Here is a 23,754-nt window from a genome sequence, read left to right on the forward strand (position 1 = left end):
GTGTGCTCAGCTGGCCAAGAAGGCCAACAGCATCCTGGCTTGCATAAGGAATAGTGTGGCCAGCATGACCAGGGAACTGAATAACCCCCTGTACTCAGCTCTACTGAGGCCACACCTCAAGTACTGTATTCTATTTTGGTCCCCTCAATACAGAAAGCTTTGGACATGCTGCAGCGTGCTGGAGCATGTCCGAAGATGGGTAACAAATGTGGTCAAGGGTCTGGAACACAAGTCGTTTGAGGAGTTGCTGAGGGAACTGGGGTTGTTTAGCCTAGAGAAATACGTATCAGGGGAGACTGTATCTCTCTCTACAACTAACTCAAAGGAGGTTTTAGTGAGATGGCGGTTGGTCTCTCCTCCCAAGCAACAAGTGATAGGACAAGAGGAAAAGGCCTCCAGTTGTGCCAGGGGAGGCATAGGCTGGATATTTGGAAGAATTTCTTCACTGAAAGGGTTGTGAACATTGGAACACGCTGCCCAGGGCAGTGGTTGAGTCACTGGAGGTATTTAAATCATGTGCAGATGTGTTGCTTTGGGACATGGTTTAGTGGTAGACTAGACAGTGCTAGGTTAACAGTTAGACTTGATGATCTTAGAGCTCTTTTCCATCCTAAATGATTCCATGATTCTATTCTATGATTCTAAATTGCTGGGTATGTTTTTTGTCGAGATCAGAACTGCTGTTAATGACTGAGATGGTAATGTATATGTCACTCTTAAGCCTTTATCCAGGAAACTCATAGCACTTAGGAATAAATATTATACATAAATAAAAATCCTACAATCATAAAAATATATCCTCTTTTTTTCTTTTTTTTTTTTTTCTTTTTTCCCTCCAGTTAATGAAATTGAGGAATGGAGAATTTTATTTACAGTGTGGCAAATTATTTACAGAGCAGGGAGTTAAATCCTGATCTATCGGTCTGCAAGAATTCATTTTTATTGTGAACTCAAATTCAAATGGCTCAGAAAACCACAGGAACTATTTTCCATTATTTTCAGTGGACAGTGCTTCAGACTAACTAGCAGCTTTAATAGAAGCCCTTGTATTCTACAGTGTATTCTAAGCATCTTATAGCTTCTATAAGTGTGGTTGTGAACTACATTTGAACATACTTCTTCAGCTGCTTGTTTACCTGGTACAAAACATGATGAATACCTGAAGGGGAGGACAAGTAAAGGAGGGTAGCGAAAAGGAAACAGCTTTTCTGTATTCAGTACATATAGGAAGAGACCACAGGAATTCAAATAAAGAACAACACCCACTCACAAAAAAGATTTTTAAAACTGGTCATAGGGAGAAAATTAACAAGTTTGCAGATGAAAATGTAGGATAGAAAGTTTACAAACTTAACTGTTTGGAATAACTAAATATTTGCAACTTAAACAAAATGTCAGGATTTCAGCTCACTTCTTAGACAATCATTAAGTTTAATAATCACTATGTAAGGTGATTCATTCCCACTGCACAAGAGAGTAACCGGGAAGTTTGGAAAATATGGAAATCTTCATATGCATTCACTCATATTTTTAGCTGAAAATGAGATGCCTACAGATCAATTTTCAGAAGCCCTCTTTGGAAACCAAGTCCTAAGAATGTAAATAGGAGACTTAAAATCAGTGGCTGACTTTTGAAAAATACTACCTGAATGTGATTTGCAAGTTTGAAACAACAGCAAAAACAGTAGCTCTCTGCCTTGATGTACAGATTCACTCCATGCTTCACGAATTTCTGCACTAATAATTTTACTTGAGAAAGATCAAAAGAAGTCTTTTAAAGAGAGACTTCATAGTTAATTTTCAGCAATTCACACGGATTTATCATTCAGCAAATGGATGCTCAGATTCGCCTTACATAGAAGATTCCCACGAGGCCCTGGAACTCCTAGATTCCCTTCAAAACTCCTCCAAACACAGGAGAAATGAAATAAAGAGTACCAAATGCTATGAATCTCTGATATGTCTCTGAAAAGGTAAGATATGAGTATGAGAATAACGTATCTGGGAGAAGCCCAGTGAAAGGATTTCAAAACAATTTGAATATCAGTTTTCCCAAGCAAAATATAATAATTTTCCACTAAAAAGCTCATCCTATTTGACCATTCTGCTCTCATCCACATTCCGCTGTGTGGCATATGAGGTTAGTGTGCCATCATCTATTGTTATATGTTGCAACAGAGATACAATTGTAGAATATACAACCTCATGTTAAGATTAAAACACAGGAAGAACTTGGCAGTGCAACACCAACATACTCAAAAACTATTTCGACTGTGAAACAGCAAGAAGTCACAGCATAGTACGATAGCTGCATCATTATGTTTATTCCCTTGGTCTGTCTAGATGTTAGTGGTAGAGCTAGAACCAGAGTATAATACCAGACTATCAATATCCAGGACTAATAATGCAGGTCTTTGATTTTTCTTTCAGAAACTTTTTATTTTCCTTTCTATATGCAGTGGGGTAACTGTGGTGACACACTCACCATTTGACTTCAGCCATTTCTTGGAATGGAGGTAACTTTCCAACATCCTTTCATTGAACAGCATATAACCCATTGGTTCAGAAATTACCACGTCAACACTCTCAGGCAGGGAGATCTCCTCAATTTTTCCTGGCAGGATTGTGATCTTGTTAGAAAGGTTGTTACTTCTCACCAACAGCTAGAGAAAAAACAAAAAACACACAGAAAGTGTTGACTCCTTTTACTAACAGAATTTAGTTTGCTCACGGGAGCAAACTCAAAGAAACGTATTGTGCAGGATCAGAAAGCATCATTACAAGAAAAGTCACATAAGAGATAATTGTAATTAAAATCTACAAGAAAAAGAGAATTACCAGGAATAATAATAATAAAAAGTGGATATTTTATGACAATCAGAAGATTGCAAAGAAAGTATTTTCTGACTTCTCCAAGTTGTTAAAAACAAACAAATAAAAAAGCAACCACAACTGTTCTTGAATAAGTTATTCAGTTATGAAAGAAGAAGAAACTCTATAGCTGAAAAGTTTGAGGTGAGTCATTTCTAAACATAAGTGGAGCATAGCTTTACATTTGCATAAATGCATTCAAATGGCTAGTAGTTACAACCAGTGTACTGGAGACTCATCCACTGCCATTTGCATAGTGAACCTCAGAGCAAAACATTTAATGAACAGGAGAGATGGACCTAAAGTTTTATGTTCAATATAGCAAGTTATTAAAGAAAATAATACCTTTTCAAACTCTCTATATCTCTACACATAGATGTATATCCTACCTAGCTGTGCTTAATCAGAGATACAGGGAAGTAGCTAAAGCTCTCAAGTTCCAATTACGAGTAGAATCTGGTTTTGGGGGGCACAAATGTATACAGAATCACTTATTTTACACTAATCTACTCTAACAGAGGGAGGTGTCTACCGAGAGACTCTACAATGAACTACCGTCTGCAACAGCACAATAGGAGATTCATAGAAACATTAAGGTTGGAAAAGACCTCCAAGATCATCTGGTCCAACCATACCCCTACCGCCAATATTACCCACTAAACCATGTCCCTAAGCACCACATCCAACCTTTCCTTAAACACCCCATGCACAGTGACTCCACCACCTCCCCGAGCAACACATTCCAATGTCTAACTATCAATTCATATTGATGTCCAGAGATACCAGGAAAACCAAGCATACACAATTCAGTAAGTACTAGAAATCATTTCCACACAGATGTGCATGCATTGGTATAACTATAACATCAGTATAAGTGCATAATTACTTCAACAAACCTTTTCCAACACAGTCTGGGCCTTAGGTAACAGCTATGAAACTTATACCTCATTTTAACTAGAGAAAGAAGGACTAATACTGTTATTAGGTACTTAGGGCTACTAAGATGATTAGAGGACTGGAGCACCTGTCGTACAAGAACAGGCTGAGAGAACTGGGCCTGTTCAGTCTGGAAAAGAGAAGACTGAGGGGAGACCTCATCAATGTATATAAATATCTGAAGGGAGGCTGTCAAGGGGATGGGGCTGGACTCTCTCCCGTTATAGCAAAAACAAACAAAATACCAAGAAATATTGTCAGTACTAATTCTGTCCTTCAGAGTGGAGCTATGTCTTGGGAAAGCTGAAGATCTCTGTGCTTTCAGTCTTCCAAAGCTTAACAGAGGCAAAAATTGCATTTTTTACAAAGAGTTTAAATGCTGTAGGAAGGTTTTGCCTAGAGAGTTTCAGGGAACAGAAACCTCTGCTTGTCACAGAACATTCTTCTCCATGTCCTACCAAACATGCTCTGACAGTGCTCTGAAGAAGCAAAGCAATCCTGCATCTGCCAAATCCTAGTCTGTGTACCAAGATTTTCAGGATGCCAGTGAATACAAGTTTAAGTAAGTATTCTTTACAAGCATATCTGAGAGAGACTAGATTAAGATATTGATTTATTTCAGGGAGAAGATCACTTGTTTTATGGCAGCTACTTTTTTTTTTTCTTTACAGCAGTTTAGTTAGAGTTAATGGTGGCAATGAAAAGCTAGTTTTTCATTGTTTCCAACATTTGTTTTAAGCATTTAATTACTAATTTTTTGTTTAAAAAACAGGTTATTTTTCTGAAACTATAATTTATCATGCATTGATGAACTATGACTAGTAGCTCATTATCATAGAAACAGAAGCAAAAATCAATTAATTGGCATTAAGTAGTTCAGAGCTACAGTCAGCCACAAATATCATGCATCTCTTTTTCCACATGAGGAAGATTCTACAAAGGTTAATATAAATAGTTTAAAACAGATATACAACAGAAGTGCATTATAGTAAAAGCACAGAAAATAGTGTTAATTTCTAATCCCACACACTATTAGTCCAAAACAGATTAAATAAATAAAAGGCTATAATTAACAGCTATAAGCTAATGCTTTTTTCTAGCAACTCCGACCTTGTTTGAACTGACCTTACTTTTGACAGAATTATTAATATTACATTAATACAATCTCTGCAGCACCTTAATGAATTGCAAGTTTTAAACATGAGAAGTTTTTTCTGCCATCACCAGTATGACTTGCTCAGGCAGGAATATCAGCTATGCCTTTTAAACACATCGATTTTTCATCTCTTATACTGAACCCCGCAGCCCGTATCTTATCTCTGCAGAAAGGGATCATAGAATCATAGAATATCCTGAGTTGGAAGGGACCCATAAGGATTGTCGAGTCCAACTCCTGGCACCACACAGGTCTACCCAAAAATTCAGACCATGTGACTAAGTGCACAGTCCAAACGCTTCTTAAACTCCAACAGGCTTGGTGCAGTGACTACTTCACTGGGGAGCCTGTTCCAGTGTGCAACCACCCTCTCAGTGAAGAATCTCTTCCTGATGTCTGGCCTTAACCTCCCCTGCCTCAGCTTGACACCATTCCCATGGATCCTATCACTGGTGACTAAAGAGAATAGATCAGCACCTTCCCCTGCACTCCCTTTCATGAGGAAGCTGTAGACCATGATGAGGTCTCCCCTCAGCCTCCTCTTTTCCAGGCTGAACAGGCCAAGTGACCTCAGCCACTCCTTGTACGTCTTCCCCTCTAGGCCCTTCACCATCTTCGTTGCCCTCCTCTGGACACTCTCCAACAGTTCTATGTCCTTTTTGTACTGTGGTGCCCAGAACTGCACACAGTACTCGAGGTGAGGCCGCACCAGTGCAGAGTAGAGTGGGACAATCACTTCCCTCGACTGACTAGCGATGCCATGCTTGATGCACCCCAGGATACGGTTGGCCCTCCTGGCTGCCAGGGCACACTGCTGGTTCATATTCAACTTGCTGTCAACCACAACCTCCAGATTCCTCTCTGCTGGGCTGCTCTCCAGGGTCTCATCGCCCAGTCTGTACGTATAGCCAGGGTTGCCCAGTCCCATGTGCAGGACCCGGCACTTGCTCTTGTTAAACTTCATGTGGTTGGTGATCGCCCAGCTCTCCAACCTGTCCAGGTCTCTCTGCAAGGCCTTTCCACCCTCATCCGAGTCCACAACTCCTCCACGTTTAGTGTCGTTGGCAAATTTGCTCAAAACACCTTCTAGTCCTACATCCAAATCGTTTATAAAAACATTGAAGAGGACTGGCCCTAAAATGGAGCCTTGAGGGACCCCAGTAGTGACCATCCACCAGCCAGACGTGGCCCCATTTACCACAACCCTTTGAGCCCTGCCTGTCAGCCAATTGCTCACCCATCATATGATGTTTTTGTTTCGGTGTATGCTGGACATTTTGTCCAGTAGGATCCTGTGGGAAACTGTGTCAAAAGCTTTGCTGAAGTCCAAAAAGATCATGTCAGCTGGTTTCCCTTGATCGACTAGATGGGTGATCTTATCATAAAAGAAAATCAAATTTGTTAGGCAGGACCTACCCCTTGTGAACCCATGTTGGCTGGGACCAATGACTGCATTGCCCCCCAGGTGTGCTTCAATAACTTCAAGGATCATCTTCTTCATAATTTTACCAGGCACTGACGTGAGACTGACAGGCCTGTAATTGCTAGGGTCTTCTTTCTTACCCTTCTTGAAAATTGGCACAACATTTGCCAGCTTCCAGTCTACTGGGACCTCTCCAGATTCCCAAGACCATTGAAAAATAATTGAGAGAGGTCCCGCAATGATGTCAGCCAACTCTCTAAGCACCCTGGGATGAATCCCATCCAACCCATGGACTTGTATGGATCCAGGTGGAGCAGCAAATCCCACACACATTCAGGGTCTGTTGGGAGTTTGTCATTCCCACTGTCATGGTCTTCCAGCTCAGGGCATCCTGGGTCCTGAAGCCCATCATCAGTGTTGAAGACGGAGGCAAAAAAAGCATTAAATGTCTCTGCTTTGCGTATGTCCTTGTCTGTGAGGTGACCTTCCGCATCAAGTAGTGGACCTATGTTTTCTTTGGTCCTCCTTTTTCTGTTCACATATCTAAAAAAAATCTTTTTTATTGTCTCCTACAGACCAGGCCAGCTTCAACTCTAGTTGGGCTTTAGCCACACAAATTTTCTCCCTACAAATGCGAACAGTGTCCCTGTATTCCTTCCACGTTGCCTGACCCTCCTTCCAGCAGCCGTACACTTTCTTTTTTCGCCTAAGCTCCAGTAGAAGATCCCCGGTCAGCCAGGCCGGCCTTCTGCCCCACCTGCCTGACTTCCGATATTTTGGAATTGCCTGATCCTGTGCTTTTAGGAGGCAGTGCTTAAAGATTGACCAGCACTGATGGACGGCGATACCTTCAAAAGCAGTTTCCCAGAGGACCTTGCTAGTTAGTTCCCTGAGCAGCCTGAAGCCTGCTTTCCCAATACCCAGGGCTGAAGTTTTGGTGGCAGTTTTCCTTCTGTCACCAGAAATTTTAAACTCAACCACTTCATGGGCACTATAACCGAGACAGCCACCGATTGCCATGTCCCCCACAAGACCCTCTCTGTTCTCCAGCAACAGATCTAGGAGGGCACCTTTCCTAGTTGTCTCCCTTAGCACCTGCACCAAGAAGTTATCTAGGTGCTGCATGAACCTCCTGGACTTGCTCGTGTCAGCTGTGTGGTAATCCCAAGGTATGGGAGTGCTCATCGACAGCAGGCTCAACATGAGCCAGCAGTGTGCCCTGATAGCCAGGAGGGCAAACCACATTTTTGGGTGCATTAAACACAGCATGGTGAGCCAGTCGAAAAGAGGTGATTCTCCTGCGTTATTTAGCATTGGTGCAGCCTCACCTCAAATGTTGTGTGCAGTGCTGACCTCTGCAACACAAAAAGGACGTTAAATTGCTTGAAAGCATCCAGAGGGCAAAAAAGCTGTGCTGGAAGGTATGTGCTGAGCAGAGGCTGAGGACACTTGGATTGTCTTGTTTGAAGAAAAGGAGGCTGAGAGGCAGCCTCATTGCTGTCTGTAACGTCCTGAGGAGGGGAAGTGGAGGGGGAGGTGCTGGTCTCTGCTCCCTGGTCACCGATGACAGGATGCATGGGAACAGCACAAAGGTTACCAGGGGAGGTTTGAACTGGACATTAGGAAACATTTCTTTAGCATGAGGGTAAAGGAACAAGCTTCCTAGCAAGGTGTTTAATACCCCATGCCTGCCAGTGTTCAAGTGGCATTTGGATAATGCCCTCAATAATACCCTTTAATTTCTGTTTAGCCCTGAAGTGGTCAGGCAGTTGGGCTAGATGACCTTTGTAGGTCCCTTCCTACTGAACTACTCTATCCTATTTTATGATTTTCTTATCTTGACAGCATGCTGTTTTCAGAAATATCACTAAAAAGAAACTTCTTTTATAAATATAACCTATTATTATTATTATTATTTCAATTTGACTGACTGGTTAATGAAAAGCTAAGGGTGATGGCAACAGAGCTTTTTTACTCAGTGCCTTGGGGAATCTTTAACAAATCTGTGGCAAAAGGAAAGGAGCTATATCTGAGTGGGTGTGGTGACAATGTTTTCACCTCCTACAAAGTATTTCATAAATTCCTGCAATCATCAAGTTACAGTCAGCACAATGTGCTTGAAGAAAAGAAATGATGTGGCTTCAATATTTTATAGTGTAATTTTTATATTTTAGTGAGAGGAAAAAAAAGCATATTGAAGAGGAAACAATATTTAATTCCACTGGTGCCTTATTTTGTCAATGATTGAAAGGAACGTGTTTTCAAGAGCCTCACTATTTCATGATTCTCCTGAATTTCAGAAAACTTTGAAAGCATGGCATGATTACAGTGATGGAGATAAAATACCTTGCAGCATTGACAAAAAATAACCTCTAAGAGTCTTTTATGAAACAGTAAGGGTTTGTTTGACAAAACCCAGATCAAAATTGATCTTTGCAATATATGCATGTAAACATATACATGTATACCTCACAAAAGGCAAATTATATCTAGATGTTGCACATCTCTCACCAAATTAAACAGACACAAAAAGAGGCCCAACTGTTCTGTAAGCCTGGTAATTGATGTAACGGATCATACAAAGCTATGAATAACTCAGACCTCTTCCATATGACTTTCCCCAGAAATATCTTCAAACACTATGAAATATCATCATATGTCTTATATTTTGACAATGGAACCCACCTTCAATGAAAAGCAAGAGTCTATTGTATTTGGAGACCAAACAAAACTTATAAATTTCTTCATGGAACAAAAATAAAACTCTGAAAACAACAACAGCAACAAAAAAGTCTGACTTCCAAAGGAGCCCCAAAGACAGCAAACAGATCAAAGCATTTCATACAGATTTAAAAGCTGATCTGTGCATGTGCTGCTGTATGAACTCTGCCAAAACAGTAAATAACATAGCAGCATCCTTAATACTGAAATACAAATAGCCAAATGGCTACTTATCTAATTGTGCAGCTACATACTTTTCTAGGGATGCTTAAAAACTACATATTTGAAAATACTGTTGTAATTAAACTTATAAACATATTGAATGCTGATGAATACAGAGAAAACAGAGTAATTTCTTTGTAAATAGAAGACTCTGAGAAGGACTAAATTTGTTGAGAACATACATGTTAAAAACATGTCTTTGTGTGACACTTCAAACAAACCAGACAGAAATACAGAGTTAATTTGATATACATATTCTCTGTGCATTTTTTCAAGAGTTAACAGCAAGACTGACAGATGGCCCACCCAAAATCCTAACCAAAAGTGTGGCAGAGGCTTTAATTGGCTGTGATCATCAGTTGTCATAGACAAGAGCACAGTTAGTCAGCTGCAAAAGAAATTTGACAATTTGTAGAGTTAATCTATCAGGAACTATTATAGTACTCTCTGCCTGCTCAGATTTTGCACCTTAGCAGCAGCTGCACTTATCTAAGCATGTGAGTCAATTCTCTGACCTCTCCTAACAGAGGCAGGAGGAGTAATTACATAATTATATAAGAACTTAAAATACAAGGTCTACATCTTAGAGTTTATCTGAACTGCCAAGTCTATTAAATATAGAGGAAATCTAAGAGTGTCTAAACAAGATGTTTGTTCTCTGTGAGTTCCAAAGAATACAAACTTCGTGTTCTGTGATGGAGAAGCCTTCTTGTGAAGCTTTGTACTTCCATCACATTGTTTCTAAAGACTATTTCACCAGATTCTCAGCAGCAATTGCTGTGTTTATTTGAAATGGCTAGCATTTATATGTCTGTATTCAGCTGGACAGCTGAAATACATCTTCCTTGACAAAGAAACTGCTATGCTCTCAGGTTTTTACACAGTTGCCCCTTGCAATAGCAGCATCTAGCCAGTTTTCTTTTCCCTTTTTCAGTGTATATCATCACCATACTATATAAAATACATCATACAGCATCTGGCATACCAGATGAGATAGCATGCAACTTACCACTTAATTAAATGCAGTTAAAGCCTACTAATTTAAAAAACAGAAAACACAAACAGGTGCAATTTATTTGGTTGTTTCACAGAAGACAGCACGGTGCATACAAATATCACCTAAACACTACACAGCAAACAGGTGCAAACATTGTGGTGACTGAGACAGAACCTTTGCAAAAGTAGCTGTCCTGAGAGCATGTCAAAATGCCTGTCTAAACTCCTGTATAGGTCTTGATAATAAATGGCATGTCTTGACATAAATGGGCATTCTCACAGGAGTTGTCTTTCAGTCCACTCAAGGCTAATTATCTTTAATTAAATCTATTCCCTCGTGTTTGGCTATTTCAACACAGTAAATGGCAGTCTTATATACTGCTATGCACTATTTATGTCCCATATCATGGCACACAGACAAGCATTTGTGGGGCATCTCTAGGGTTATTACTAGAGATTCAATCATACCATTCTACTCAGCGTTTGTTGGGCTGCACCGGTAGTACTGTGTCTAGTTCTGGTCTCCACAATTCAAAAAATATGTAGACGGGCTGGAGAGGATCCAAAGGAGGGCCATGAAGATGATCAAAGGGTTCAAGAACCTGCCTTGTAAGCAATGACTGAAGGAGTTAGGTCTTCTTGCCCTGAAGAAGTCCCCAGCAGAATATGAATATGTATTCCAGTATGTATTCTAGGGCAGCTAAAAAGAGGATGGAGGCTGACTCTTCACAAGGAGCCACATGGAAAAGACAAGAAACAATGAGTGCAAGTTGCACTGGGACAAGTTTTGTCTTGATGTAAGAAATACTTTTTTACGCTGACAGCAATCAATCAATCATGGGAAGAACCTCCCCAGGGATGTGGTAGAATACCTGTCACTGGAGGATCATATATACATAAAAACATAGCAGAGACTCACATCTGTTTAGCTTTTCTGAACACCATAACAACACCATGGTACAACACAGAAATACAAGCATATTGACTTGCAAACCAATGAATTGCAAACCAATGACTGACGCAGACATGAAGTATTTTTCATCGAATATCTGTAACAAATGAGTGACTAAGCAACAGCCTGTATGTTTCCTAATAGAGCAGCTGCTATACATTTTCCTTCTAACGTAATTTTCGAATGTTCTGCCACTGCACATCTGTTCGCAGTACAAAGTTTTCAACACTGTCAATTTTTTTTTAAATATCATTCTTTCAAAATAAACCTCTAACCATAAAGAGGAACCTATTGTAATATCAACAACTTTCTCAGTAAGTAGTACTACAACGTTAATTTTTACTGTTCAAATATAATTTCACTTCAGTCAGTAGTTCACTATATTGGAATACTTGCTTTGTACTAAAATAGAAAAAAATGAAAAAGACTCATTAATCTCATATTCAGCTTGCTATATAGTACATATCTGAAACAGATGTTAAATACAATAAATCCATACAGAAATGAGAGAAGAAATGGATAGAAAGTAACGTTCATTTTATAATCCAGATACTTGATAAACCATACTAATGAAATCCCATTGTGGAAGATGAGGAAATGACAAATAGAATACTGAATATGCAGTATAGGAATTTAATTGACTGATCCAGCTAAGCATCCTTTTTTGAAAAAAATAAATACTTAAAACATGGTACGTGTTAATAGGTCAGCTGATCTGCAATACAGTTCATAAGGGTGAACAAGTTTTCATAAGAAATTACGACCACAGAAATCTATTATACTTCTTATGAAAACTGAGTCCCATTTGGGGAAGTAAAAGGAGAAGAAAAATAACCAAAAAGCTATGAATTATCAAACTAAAAATAACACTTTAGCCAGTAGTCCCAAGGATCTACAGCTATATAAAGTTCTTCACTTCTCTTTATCAATCCTAGTTTTTTATCATTTTAGCATTTCAACCACCCCAGGAGAAAAGCAATTCAGTTCCTAAAGCCGATGGTTTCATGCTGTTTCTCTATCAAGAAGTTGCCATATATTTTACTCACATTTATATTGCAATATAGTTACATACCTGGTTTGATGGACTACAGATGCAACATGTACCCTGTCACAACTAGTGATTTTGTTGACTTCTGACTTGGGCCAAGTTTTGAGTGAACATGCACTCACTGAGTGAGCCAATACCCACTACCTGCTAGGATAAGCAGGCTGTCTTCTGCTATTTTTATTATGTTTTCATAAAACTTGTGTTTATTATGAAACAAAGATACTGGACAACATTTCATCTATTTACAAAATCCTACGTGGACTAAGAACCACTCTCCACCATTCCCTCTCTGATAGACACCTTCCATATATTAACCTTTGCTTAATGTTGTCAAACAATAGCAAAAAAAATTATTTTAATTAGGTAGAATTTTTGTAATTATCCAAATTATAATAAAAAACAGAAATCTTCTTTTAGTATTTAGCAGATAAGTCAGGCTAGTACACCCTAACCAGTTCAAAAAGTAACAAACACATAATAATAAAGCCTTTGTAAGCAGCAACATAAATAAGATGGAAGTAGGAAATGACCTATGAAATTTCTCAGGTGAATTCTATATATAATAGTATATACACATATCTTAGAAATATCAAAGAGATAGTTGTGCTACAATATTTTTATTCAGTATATGAATTAATGCAAAATGTATATGGGGAGATTATTAAGAATTTTGTATTTGAGATGGAATGAAAAATACATGGAATTTACAAATTTCTGCCTGGAGAGAAATAAAAATGTCTAGTATCCACATTTTCTTCCTTAATATCTAAACATATTATCTCAATTCCAATAACAGTGCATTTCCTTTACAGTATTACGATTAACAATTGGTGTTCACTAGCCTTTACCATGAGTAAGGCTGGGCTGCTGAATCATGACATAAAGGAGGAAGTTCCACTGAACTGCTGCATGCACTTTGTGTGGGCTTTGAGGAACTATTGACTCCCAATCCTGCTCATGGACATTTATGATCTAGATCAGCAAAGCAAAAAGAAAAATGGACATCTGGATACTGCAACTTTTTTCTAGGTGTGGGATGAAAATTCCTTCACTTCACTACTTTTCACCCTCTTCTACATTCAAGCTATTGTAAAAACTCAGATGGAGGTGATCAGCATTAACAAAATTTGTAACAATAATGCTCTCACTCTCCCCACACATTCTGATGTTCACTTAAACAAGCAGAAACAGTGAGAAAAGACATGGAGATTTTTGCTGTTGCTGCTATTTAGATTAGCACTTTGTAGGTACAGGACTTTTCCTAAGGCATTTAGTTTTCTATACCATTTTCAGTGCTTAACTTACTTTGACTGATATTATAATACTCTGTAAAAGCAATGCCTGAAAAATATCTTTTAAAACTGAATACACCTACAGACATGTCTTCTTTGAACATAAAAACATTTTTTTTCATAAGAAGGCTGAATGAGTAAAAGGGTAATGCTTATCAGGAAACTCAGCCAACCACCTGATCACATGGATGTTCAAGAGACTCAGGAAAAAACACCCTGATATTTTTGCACAGAACCCTTAAAAACATCTGTTTTTTTTTTTTTTTGGTTTATTTCTTTGTTTTGCTTTGATTTTTGCTTCTGAAAGTAAAAAACTTAATCACAGTTGTAACAATGAACAAAAGTTTTTCACAAAACCAGCAATGCTATGTTTTACAGACTTGATATATTATAATATTTAGGTCACCTTCAAAAATTACCATCCAAGATGTGTTGCCACTGAGATCTGACTTTTTAGAAAACTCAAAATGAAATTTTTGGCATTAGCCTTTTAGAGGCAGAGTTCTAGATCTCTAATGTTTTCACACTATACCATTCTAACACTTGCCTCAAATAAAACACTTACCTCTGCATATTTTGTCACTGAACTGGCTTCAACTGCATAAACTTTTCTAGCTCCAGCCTGCACTGCAAAAAATGAAAGGATTCCTGATCCAGAGCCAACATCTAGGACCACCTTGAAAACAAAAGGCACACCAAAAGAAATGAAGTATTTAAAAATCACTTTCTGACACCTCTTTTAAGTAACAACATTTTTGTAGCGGTACATTATATTTAATAAGTCTGGCACTATTCCAAAATTATTATGAATTTGACATGAAAAAGTCAAAAAAATTGTTTATGAAGAATCTTAATACCCTTAATCTGCAACAGCAGATTAAGTTCTAGCAGCAACAGCAGATTTTTAAGAGACCATAGACTACTTTCAGGTGTAACTACATGTGTATGGTTTGGAGGAAATAGGTTTTTCTATCAAACTTCCCTTGGGAGGAAAACTTGAATACTGAGCCTAAGCCAAATACAGGGAGAGAAGGAAGACATGACAGTAATTATTATTGAAGGAATACAGAACTATGTATTTTCAAATGAAAAATCACTCCATGATGTGGAAGTATCTTGAATAAAACTGAATTATATACCTTTGTTCGAATACTTGCTCTGCTTACTGATTTTTTTCCCATTTTGTTTATTCAATTACTTTGATTTTTACATCCATTTCACTTCTGTGAAATTATAATGGAAAAAGGAAATTGGCCATCAGACTAAAAAAGGGTTCCAAATGCAGTTACAAGATGTCCACTGGAGAGTAATGAACCTATATGCAGGTCAAATTAGATCCACTGTTGGATGGCCCTTGAGCACATGTTGAGGTGCTACGTGTTGTGACCTGTCCAAATAAATTCATACACCTGTACTACTTTTCTCAGGAAGCCAGCTAAAGAGCTGATGGAAGATGAAGATGTCTGTGGCATCCCTGGGGAGCAAGAGGATTTGCAAGAATCTTCTGCTGTCTAATGCACTTCTAGAGATGAGGAAGAAGAAGGTAGAGCATCTCCTCACTTTACATATTTAAGAGGATGTCTGTTAAGATTAAATGAACTATAGACTCATGACTAGATTGATCATTCAAATCTCAGCAAGACCAGTTTCAACTATCACACACTTGTGCTGTATGTTAGATTACGTTTATTTTTTGTTTATTTTCTATTTAGTCATTACTGGACAGGTAGCTACAGCATTCAACAAAAGCCCTCACTTCTAAGAAAGTTAGAAAGAAGTAGGTTGTTGGTTTCTTTAGTTGCTCTCCACGTAACTGACAGATCTCCCTTGTATTTCTCCAATATAACTCATCCAAACTTTTTTTTTCCCCCCACTTTCTCTCATAACAGAGGTTTCAAACCTATGCACCAGAGAAAGAATTTCCACTGTTGATTCTTCATATTGAAATTTCAGACATCTCTATTTCATACTACACATGCATGAGTTTACTGTAGAGGAAGTTGCATGAAAAATGCACATAACTAGGTCATAGTGACCAGCTATGTATTTATGATTCTCTTTTTTTTGTCTACTTTTATTAATTTAGATATCTTATCATCTTATAAATATACTGTATGCCTTCTCTGGATGAATGTATATTGTCCTGTGAATGGAAGAGTGTTTCTTTACTGGATAACTCTCTCAGAAAAGCTTTCACAAATGACTCATCCTAGTTATGCAAACTTCATAAAGATATAAAGATGGTCTCAAATTTCATAGAAGACAGGACTTTTCAACCTCTGTTAGTTTTCAGCAATGATTTCCAGGTCTTTGTTGCAGTTCTTGAGAATTCTTCATTCTAAAGGAATGAAAGAGTTAAGACTGATCATACCATTTTGGCAAATCTAATAACCTTTGGAAAGTTCCGTAAGTTCACTGCATCTTTCTTCATTGTATACTGAAAATTTTCTGTAATTACTTGTGAGTATGTAAAAATTGTGAAGTGTGGAGGTTTGAAAACTTTTCAAGCTACATATAATATTTTTACAGCACGTGTCCTGACTCTTTCCTCCCTCTGCTTCTTTCATCCTGTAATTCAAATTTTGGTTTATCTGCTCAAGATGGGGAAAAAATGCATAAAAACTCCATAAATGTAATGTTTTGAGAATAAAAGAAAAAAAAAGAAAGAAAAATATGAAGATGTCATGTCGATTGCTACAGAAATGCCTTAAAGTTTTCAAAAATTCAAATGTCTAGAGACTGCGTCTGAAGAAAAAGATTCCGCTTTGGATAACCAAAAATGCATAGAGGTGCTGTACTGCATTTTCCTTCTTTTCCTGTCTGCATTAAAACCTTCTTCTTGAACAAATGCAAATTGCACAGCAATTAAAATCACCTTTTTATTTATTAATTTATTTGCATTCCATATAGAATTATATACAGAAAACATCACATGGGGTCAAAGTAAGTAGAACGGAAACTGTTTTATTTCATGCAGACTAAAGTTGAGTTTACCTTACTAATACTAAAGCAAACTGTCAGAGATAGAACAAAGCCAAATTGCTCTTCTTTAAATAATAAAATAAATCTTTGATGCAGATTAGGTGAATGATACCTGGATCCTGTTAACATTAATGACAACAGAAATTCTTGCTGAAAACTTGTTTCATGTTAAGCATCAGAAAAAATTTTCATTATATCTGTCCTGTCAGGACTATTCTGTTAAGATCCCCACTTTTTTTAACTCTAATTACTGATATTTTAATTAACTGTGTCATATCAAAAATATGGATTTTAATTAACTGTGTCCATATCAAAAATATGGACCATTTAGAGTACAGAATATATAGAAAGATGAAAGAGGTGAAAAGTATTGAACAATTTTTTTTGTCTACCTGAAAGCCTGTAATAAAAACATGATTATGTTCTTTGTTTTGTTTGAAAATTTTCAAACTTTTTTATGATGTATGACTTAGCCTTCACTTTATTATTTTAGCAACTTGAATTGTTCTAAATAAATTCAGTCTTTTGTGATTACAAAGCATCTTAATTTAAAATGCATGGATTACTTAATTATTTATTTGGATGATCTTTCTTCTTTGTTCTTTTCTGATTTTGGAAGATAAATTCCTGGGCCAAGCTCTCCTTTTTCTTTGTCTTCAGACAGACCACAGCCCTATATGTTCAGCCTTTAAGATTCTGAAAAGGTTGTCATCATCCTCCTGTGGATTCACTTCATGAAGATCTGCTTTTTGTTTGTTTGTTTTTCCTTGAGAAAAGAGTAAATAACACGTCTGTAATTCTTAGTTGCTAGAGAAACTATTAAATACAGATCTTCCCTTATCTTTTAATTCCTAATTATACTAGGGTCTTTCCTTTCAATTAATTAGAAAGGCTTTTTTACATCTAAAAGTGTCCTTTGGCTTAGGATTTAACATCTGTGTCTTCCACAGTGCACTTCATGCTCTCAGTGAGAGTTTTTAATATTTTTCTAGAATGTTTTATTTTAGAGACTGAACTGGTTGCTCACAGAGTGTGTGGAATCTCTATTCACAGATCCATTCAAAATGTTACTAGACAGACCTCAAGCACTAGCTTTGTACTAGAGACCTCCAGGGGTCCTTTCCAAACCAAAGCACTGCAATCCAATGATGCTATACCACACCTTGCTCCCCAACTGGCATCGCTGCAATCATTGCCATGTCCTACAGAATGCCTTGCTTGCTTCACATAGGAAGAGCATTCTATCACCATACACAAGAGAAGGCTCTGGGGTGACTTCACTGCAGACTTTCAGTACTTGAAGGGGACTTATAAAAAAGATGGAGAGATGGAAAGTGACTCTTTGCTCAATCAGATATTGACAGGATGAGGGGGAATGGTTTTAAAGTGAAAGAGGGGAGATTTAGTTTAGAAGTTAGGAGGAAATACTTCACTCAGAGGGTGGTGGAGCACTGTAACGGTTTGCCCAGAGAAGCTGTGGATGCCCCATCCCTGTGTTCAAGACCAGGTTGGATGAACCTTGAGCAACCTGATCTAGTGGGTGATGTCCCTGCCCATGGCAGGGCAGTTGGAACTAGATGATCTTTGAGGTCCCTTCCAACCCAAGCCATTCTATAATTCTATGATTCTAAGATCAGAGCTGTAAGAGCAATCAAGATGAAATACTGTGAAATTCAATATGTTGTACTAACATACACATTTCTGAAGAGAAAAGTAGAATTTTAAGAGAAGTAAGAATTTTAAGATAGGTGGCTGGGGCATGATAGTGTCATTCACATTTAGAGTAAAGGTGGTAGACTGTATGTGTTTCGGTATTTACTTTGAAATCTGAATGCAGCTAATTCAGTAATTACCAGAAATTGTAGTCAGGAATAAAGGATACCTTACCCTCCTGAACACAGTTCAGTACTGCTCCTGCTTTCGCCTACACAGATTAATAACATGCCAAATGTGAATTTAATGGGAACTACTCACATGTGGTAATAGGCTTGCATACTTAAGTACTTGCATAATTGAAGTCCTGAAAAGGACTTTTGCAAAAAAGGGGTGAGGAGTAGGGGTTGAGGAAGGAAGACTGTAAGAAGGCAAGCATATAAAACTAAAAGCAAAAATGTCACATATCTACAATTACATTTATCATTCAAAATTACTATATATCAGAAAGATTATATAAAGAAAATATTCATTTTTAACAAACAACAAATAAACAAAAATACACACACACAAAAAATCAAAACATGTGCCTTTCCATAATCTGAGTGGTTAATTTCTGTGATCCTTCCTCCAGGATCACTAAAGATATTCTGATTCAAGTTGCTTTGCTTTTAAGTAATCTATTTGTAAAAAGATTACAAAAAAAAATCAAAAGGCTCTGAAATTTAGACTTGTTTTAGAAGAAATACAGATGTGTCAGCTAGTACTCAGTTTCAAACAGCTTTACATGCTATGCTGCTACTGTAAAATTTAGTTAAAAGCCTTTTTTACATTTTAACTAAGTAAAACACCTTAATTTCCCTCGTTTGGCAATACAACTATTCAAAATCCAAGACAAAGTTTTACTTTAAAAAATAGTGAAAGTTCTAAGAAGTTTCCTTCTAAGGGTAAACATGAAGAGCGTATGTCAGTAAGGACTGCTATATTAATGTGCAGTATCCAACCTTAGACTCAACATATTTCTGAATGAGTTCTCTTTATTCTTTTAAGATTCAATATACATAAATAGTCAACACAAGTTCTCTTCCAGTTGGTCCCATAGTGCCTTACCTCTGAGACACAATGTGTTTAAATTTATCACCGAGAACCCTCTCAATGGGTCAAGCACAACTCAGATTACCTGTTGCATTTTCTCATAAAGATAAATCTTTAGAAAAATAAATAAATAAATAAAAGTCTGGAGTAAGAAAAATATACCTTATCAACAGAACTTTTGACTACAAGCAAAAATGTCCATGTAATAAACCATCTGAGAATCTAGAGAAGAAGGCAAAAAGAAAAAAAAGAATTAAAAAAAAAAGAAAAAAGAAAAATACACGGAGGGAATGCAGAGTAGGTAGGAAACAGAGTAAGTCAAATAGCAATTGAATGAGATTTCTTTCAGTAATGAAGGTATGAAAATAATTATGTACTTTTTGCCTTTTTTAATCTCCCCACCACCATCATTAAACATTTCTGTCTGCCCTGCATTTCCTGGATGTAAAATAAATGTAGCTGCAGTATTTCCAAATTGGCCTGCTCTGGTCTCAGCACAATGGGATTCTCAGGTTCTCCTGGGAATGTTTTTTTGCCACAATGTAGATAGTTCAAGTTTTTTTTCAACTACATTTACTCTGAAAATTGCCATTTCTCAACAGAATCAGGAAAAAGAAAGATCATTTTCTACATGGGTGGCCAACAACACCCAGTGTGTAATAGTCTTACTAATAGGTATGTTGAACAGAAGCCAAGGCACCTCCAACAGTTAGGAAAATAAATAAACCAAGAGTAAGAGTAAGCAAGCTGTACTGCTGTACAGTAGCAAGATTTCCTGCACAGGCAAAGACTACACAAGGCCTGAATTCCTTACTGCAGGCACAAAAATGAAATTAAGATATATTACCTACATACAAAAATCATCCTTTTGGGTTACAATATGTGACTATCCTAACTGACAAGAACTGAATTGCAAATAAAATCTTTTCTCTGTTGTTTCTTTCATCATATACTAACTTCCATGTTCCAGTACAAAATTTAATCCATTAATGATACAATAGCTCTGCTTACCCAGCTGGTAACATCCAATACCACATGCTTTGGGGTTTGATTCTGATGTCTATAGAAAACTGGCACAGCCCTGTGCACAACACTAGTTTGCTAACCTTATTGAATTAAATAGGAGAGGAGAATTATCTCAGGCCTGAAAGAAATTACAGAGACTGAAATCTGTTTCTAAGAAGGTAAATATTTAAGTATGGTTTCTAAAGAAGCACATTTTGCCTAAGTCACATGGCAAAGAGAAATCATCATTTGACTTGAATTTATTACTAAAAATAATTAATAGCTAAAACATAACAATCTTAAAATAATCAAAATAGATTTCATACTTACAATTCTCCTCATTTTGGCTCTAAATATGCTACACTTTTAGAGGGAAATGTTTTGTTCAATACTTGCTTATATGTTATTAAAGACTCATTTTGGTGATGTAGAAGACCATTTGTGCTGGTATGAGTTGAAGTAAGAGGCTCCTTTTAGAAGATGAGAGAAGGAAAGGGAAAGGGAGAAAACACAAGAAATGACAACAGGATAAAAATATATATACAGAAATTTAACTTCATTCTCACCATCTTTATTTATTTGCAGTATTCTGTTTGGACATCAGAAGAACAGCTCACATAATCTCAGTGGACGTTCTGAGACCTAGAACACAATCTTGCTGGGTGGCTAAGCTGTTGCTTACAAACTGCCTATTAGCTTACAGAAAGTTCAATGTGGTCTAACATTTTTTGCTATTTTTCATTATTTTTATTAATAATTCTCTTAAGAGAAGTGAGCAGTGTCATACAAGGATCTGCAGATGACACAAACTTCAGTCAACAAAGAGCACAGATATGTACTGAAGGTAACTGACTAGTCAATACAAGATAAACTCAACTCAGTGCTGATTAATATAACTTCGTGGAAAATCTAAACTATTCTCATACCATCCAAATTCAAAATGAATCGCATCAACGCCAGGAAAAAAAAAAGAGTGAGCCTAAGCACCATTATGAATTGTTTGGTGAAGATCAATGCTCAATGAATAAATGTAGTCCCAGGAAAAAAGTAAATAAATACAAGATTTATAAAAAGTACAGTAAAGAATAACTAGAAAGTCAGAATTCTGCAGTATAAATTAATTGTATGGCATTGTTTTCACTACCACATATAAGTCCTGCCAATCATCCTCAAAACAGATGCCGCAGAATTTATGGTGACTCTGAGAAAGATAGTAAGAATAATAATGTGTCATGCACTACTTCTTCATAAAGAAAAAAAGCTGAGAGGACTGAGAATATTGATCTCAGAATCAAGACTACATAACAAGAAATGACAAAATTTCACCAAAAATGGAGGAATGATTAGCAATTTCAATCAAATTGTGTCTCACAACATAAGAGCAAAATGACAAAATTAGAAATCACACTGCAACATTTAAGACTTAACAGAGCTTACCTTGTCTTTAAAATCTATGTGGTTTTGCAGTATAGCTCTATGGTAAGTGGCTGTCCTCACAAAATCCTGCATCATATTCTGTTGTTGAGACAGACTGCCGTAAAACTAAAAGGAATGGAGGAGGGGAAGAAAAAAAGAGAGAGAGAGAGAGAGAGAGAGAGAGAGAGAGAGAGAGACTGATAAATCCCATTTCTATCAGTCTTACCGGTACTTAAATTACAAAGGTCTTGACCAGTCTGAATAAACCTAAGCAATCTTTCTAACTGGCCTGGTGACTGAAGTCAGGAAAATAATGGCAATTTAGATTTCACAAACCGGCACTGAAAACTTTCATTACCTGAAAATACTGAGCAGCAGATGCTTCATCTGTTCGCTGACTGAACACAGAGGTATCCTTCTTTTGGTTCCAGCGTATCTTCAGTACATTTGAAAGTATGTTGTATTCTGGAAAAGAAAAATAGAAAAGACACAAATGTAGCAAAAATTACAAGGATAGTAAATTAAGATGAACATCCAATGACAAGATAGGAACAGATTCAGTCATACTTGAGAGTAATGTTTCATTTGACTTATGGTGTTCTTAAAGACACAGAAAATAGTTTCAAATTTTATTAAACAGAGAAGAGTTTTTGCGAAGATCAGCATCTAAATTTTTTAAGAAGTACCTGGATGAATGCAACAATATTGTCAAGGATTCTTCATTCATGTTAGGCAACTACTGTAAATAATTGTAATGGTGAACTCTTAACAGAGGAGTAGGTGAAAATGAGACTCCACCTACTATTTCAGTTAAACTATACTAATCCAGTCTCCAGAGAGAGAGAACCACTTAGGGTTATTATGAAATACATATATTTGAGTTGGAAGATTTAAAACCTAGAATAAAACACTCAAAATTTAATTGGCATAAAAAGCCAGGCTGAGCATCACTTATCTTCCTTTAGAAGCAGTCTAACAAAAAAAAAAAGCTCAGATTTATAACATTTAGGCTTCTGTGGACAAAATCAATTCTCTTATTATCAAAGTAACTGGAAAATTCTAGTTGACCTAAAAACAAAACAAAGCAAAACAAAACAAAAAACATGCCAGTAAGTAAGCAGAGACAGTATCTAGAAATATTGAAAAACTGGCAGGTGTGAGTGGGGTCGGGGGGGGGAGATCTTCTAAATAGAAAATAAAATCAGGGATGGAAACTTCTGCTTATACAAGGAAAAGAGAAGATAGAGAAATCAAGCCATATCCCATTTGTAATTTGCTAAATCAGACAGGAGACTCCTGTACAGTTCACAGATTTTCAATGAAAAATAACAAGTGCCTGAAGCATTTAAGTATGTGCACTGGGAAGCACCTGTTAACTGCTCTAATCCTTTGGAGATAATTTGATAACAATTTGATAATTCAAATTATAGCCATTTGAAGTAAAGGGTCTTAAGTAAACATTAGAAATGACTCATTAGTAAACTTCTCAAAACAGCAACCAAGAAGGATTTCCCTCATCATTTCAAGAAATTATGAAATCTGAAAAACAAAAATTTTGTTGCACTGATCCTTCTCCAGTGCAGGAAGCTGGTATATCCAAAAGCAAAGAGGCAAAAGATAGCAAGTCATTTTCCATTTATCGTTGGAAATCATGACAAGTTCAATGTAAGGATATCTGGGAATGAAATCAAAGACCCATGTCTACAGGAACTGACATAAGTATAGTTAATGCAAAGCTACCTTTACTGAGTCAAAAAAGTAGGCAAGTAGGGCAAGACCCATTTAGAAAATTTTAAGTACTTGGTAAAATTGTATAATAAAGACAGCAAAGACTATGGTAAAAGTTTCACAGCCTATTATTATTTTTATCCAAGCCTTCCATTCTTTACAAAACTAGGAATCACTAAGGCTTGAAAACTGGATGAAAAAAAGCTCCACTTCTGAGGTAGTCATATGTTGTTTTGAAAAAATGACAAACAGCCATAG

At 37.0% G+C, this 23,754-nt stretch overlaps 1 protein-coding gene across 4 annotated transcripts in view; it reads right to left on the reverse strand.

Moving 5' to 3' along the window:
• Positions 1-23,754, reverse strand: part of LOC118257644 (histone-arginine methyltransferase CARM1-like) — a 76,669-nt gene that overhangs the window by 18,855 nt on the left and 34,060 nt on the right. For 2 of the 4 annotated variants that reach the window (XM_035565816.2, XM_035565817.2), the window contains exons 3-6: positions 22,127-22,233; positions 21,790-21,894; positions 14,183-14,293; positions 2,486-2,663 (exon numbers count right to left, since the gene is read on the reverse strand). In XM_035565816.2, the coding sequence (XP_035421709.1) occupies positions 2,486-2,663; positions 14,183-14,293; positions 21,790-21,894; positions 22,127-22,233 (501 nt within the window). Of the gene's footprint in view, positions 1-2,485; positions 2,664-14,182; positions 14,294-19,509; positions 19,570-21,789; positions 21,895-22,126; positions 22,234-23,754 lie in introns of all 4 variants that reach the window. The other 2 variants (XM_035565814.2, XM_035565820.2) reach the window with 2 other exon arrangements.

The sequence above is a fragment of the Cygnus atratus genome, chromosome Z, assembly GCF_013377495.2.
Source record: "Cygnus atratus isolate AKBS03 ecotype Queensland, Australia chromosome Z, CAtr_DNAZoo_HiC_assembly, whole genome shotgun sequence".
Taxonomy (NCBI): Eukaryota; Metazoa; Chordata; class Aves; order Anseriformes; family Anatidae; genus Cygnus; species Cygnus atratus.